A 3018-nucleotide genomic window follows, 5' to 3' on the forward strand; every position below is an offset into this window, starting at 1 on the left:
CCACCTCATAAGACCACGCTCGAACCATTCTCGATCTTTGTCAGCTTGGAGGTCGGGGTCGATACATGCAGGTGGTAGAGCGTGTCACCATATACACCTCGGGGCGGGTCATTAACCCTTAAGTAATAAATGTTTGTTTTTAAAGGTGCTACCCTACGAGTTTCCAACCAGACATCTATTATCTTGGCCCAGCCAACCCAGCCCGGGAAACTACATACACCTTCATGAGGAAGCTGTTCGAGGAGATCCGAGAGCTTTTCGCGGACGAATATTTCCATGTGGGCGGTGATGAGGCCCGCTTCCAATGCTGGTAATATAAACTCTGATTTCACGTAGTATCCATGTACGGTTGAAAAAAAGATAGATAGAAGGAGAGACAAAGGTCCGTAGGACACAAGCCTCCGTGAAGTAACAAGAGTCTGAAAACTCAAATCTGCATGAAATATTTTCTTTTGTGATGGTGCGTATGGTGTGTTATAGGGTTGATATGGTTTGGCGCTTGGCAGAATTATTCCATCATTGTTCAAAACTACACCTTTTTAATGACCTCACTATTTCATTTTTATTTCCTATTGTTACACCTGCACCTGGCACATATCACTAATGTGTACATACAGAGATGACAGGGATGGTCACAGTTACTCTAATATATTTTTTACAACCACAAAACTGCAACAAAGTGATATAACGTTATACCCCCAAACATCAAAAACCAAAAACAGTACCTCCATTTTTCCTGGAGGTAACAAGGTAACATTCACTTTTGTAGATGTACATTGCATACAACCTGATGAATGTAACACTTTTGAAGATGCTAGAAGGTGTAGAAGGAACCATGATGACTGCAGGACACTAAAACTAAATACTTGCCCCCAGCTGGTGGGGGTGGGCTGCCTCCAGCCAATTAGCCATCTAAACAAACTGACTACCAGGATTCAGTTTCTAGGTCAACTATAGGACCACTTTACTCCTGCCAGAAAAGGGGTGTAAATATTTAAAAAAAAATGAACCACAAAACAGCAACAAACTTCTAATGTGAGCTGAAGCACAATGGCTCACACATTCTACCCCCATAGCAAAGATAATCGCAATCCATCCAGAGGTTCTAAAGATATCGGTCCGGAAAAACAAACTCCCAAACATGATTGCTACCAAAAACAATACCTGCGTTTTTTTCATGCAGGTAATTATGGATTTCCGTGTGGGCTAAGGTGTTTGATACCCTTTTCACCAGAAATGGCAAGTTCCTTGAGATTTCTCCTTCTATGTCCAGATGTTTATTGTAAATACCGGGCAGCATTAAACAAAGAAAATGTAGATCCTAACCTCTGCTTAGAGAGTAGGTAATTGGCCCCATCTTATTGGCGTCATCTGTGACAGCAACAGTTTGCTGAACAACAGAACGATCACAGAAAATGGCGAAACACTACTCACCATCTTCTTTGACGAAACCCGATTAGCGCAGACCCAAAAAAAGCCAATGACAGTAATGGTCTGCTCCACAATTCCATGAAGATAAGGGTGTTTTCTGAAATATTACATTACATATAAAAACTGCTACGGTGTAAATAACAAAAAAAAAGTGCATCATCTCGAACATTCTAGCGGGCGACATACCAAACAATATACGAATGAAGCAAAGCTGCGAACTTGTGGCTATTGTGCACATTGAAATGGATGGTATAACTCAGGTCACTTTTTGAGTTGTGTAATAAAGTTGATATAAGATATAAAGTACCTTTAAAAGCGTTTATATTCATGTTTATGTTTTCCGCCCGACCCACAGGAACAGTAATGAAGAAGTACAGGAATTCATGGTACAGCAGGGGTTTCCTAATAGTACAGCAGGGTTTGCTGACCTCCAAGGGTACTACCTAAATAGGTGGGCACTGTGCTATAGTTCTCTTTGACCTCACTATTTTTTGTACAACTTGAATTTTACATACGACTCATTGAATTGTTTCTGGCATATTTAGGGTACTGATGTACTAACTGTTCAGTGCTTGTATTCATGTACATACAGCTTTATAAGAAAAACCACTTTTTCCAGCAATGATATGATTTTACCCTTGAATATGAATATGAATATGCATATGAAAGTGATAGACGTTTGCAGAGAGCTGTTGACAGATACCTGTTGAAGACATTTTCTTGCAGGATACTTGAAATCCTTCATCAGGTTCCTGAGAGGACCAGAGGGATTGTCTGGCAGGAGATCTTTGACAACTTCGAGATCACTGGAGACCTCACGGTTAGTGAGAACACGTGATACTCATATATGATGTTACTTGTATATTGCTGATTTACGACCATGGCTTGGTCACTGCAGTAGTAGGCAACAAGGCAGGTAAGGTTCATATCATATCATATCATATCATATCATATCATATCATATATCATACGCGTGGGACCGCGTAGCGCAGTGGGACCGTGTTCTTCCCGTGACCGAGAGGTTGCGGGTTCGAATCCGCCAGCCGTGTTACCGATCTTGTGCCCTTGGGAAAGGCACTTTACACGGCTTACCCAAGAACTACAGGCCGATTTCCTTGCTGTGCCATACATACAAGCTGTTTGAAAGACTGCTACTCAACCGCATCGCACCGTTTGTGGATGAGCTCCTTATCCCTGAGCAGGCAGGGTTCAGACCAGGAAAGTCATGTACTGGCCAACTCCTGAACCTGACACAGTACATCGAGGATGGCTACGAGAAAGGCTTGATCACGGGAACTGTCTTTGTGGACCTCTCCGCAGCATATGACACTGTGAACCACAGGATCCTTACAAAAAAGCTCTTTGAGATAACTAAGGATGTAAGACTCACTGAACTGATCCAGAACCTACTTTCAAACAGACGGTTCTTTGTAGACCTGAATGGCAACCGCAGTAGATGGAGAAGGCAGAAAAACGGTCTCCCCCAAGGCAGCGTCCTTGCTCCGCTGCTCTTCAACATCTACACTAATGACCAACCAGGACATCCCGATACCAGGAGGTTCCTGTTTGCTGACGACCTCAGCATTG

The 3018-nt window shown here is 42.6% G+C and overlaps 1 protein-coding gene across 1 annotated transcript in view; it reads left to right on the forward strand.

The window, feature by feature from the left end:
* Positions 1-149: 149 nt before the first annotated feature.
* LOC118418120 (beta-hexosaminidase subunit beta-like) overlaps positions 150-3018 on the forward strand; it is a 4610-nt gene continuing 1741 nt past the window's right edge. Inside the window, exons 1-3 of the mRNA XM_035823951.1 lie at positions 150-310; positions 1787-1882; positions 2158-2251. Coding sequence (XP_035679844.1) covers positions 225-310; positions 1787-1882; positions 2158-2251 — 276 coding nt within the window. The 5' untranslated portion in view covers positions 150-224. The remainder of the gene's footprint in view (positions 311-1786; positions 1883-2157; positions 2252-3018) is intronic.

This window comes from Branchiostoma floridae, chromosome 6 (genome assembly GCF_000003815.2).
Source record: "Branchiostoma floridae strain S238N-H82 chromosome 6, Bfl_VNyyK, whole genome shotgun sequence".
Classification (NCBI taxonomy): domain Eukaryota; kingdom Metazoa; phylum Chordata; class Leptocardii; order Amphioxiformes; family Branchiostomatidae; genus Branchiostoma; species Branchiostoma floridae.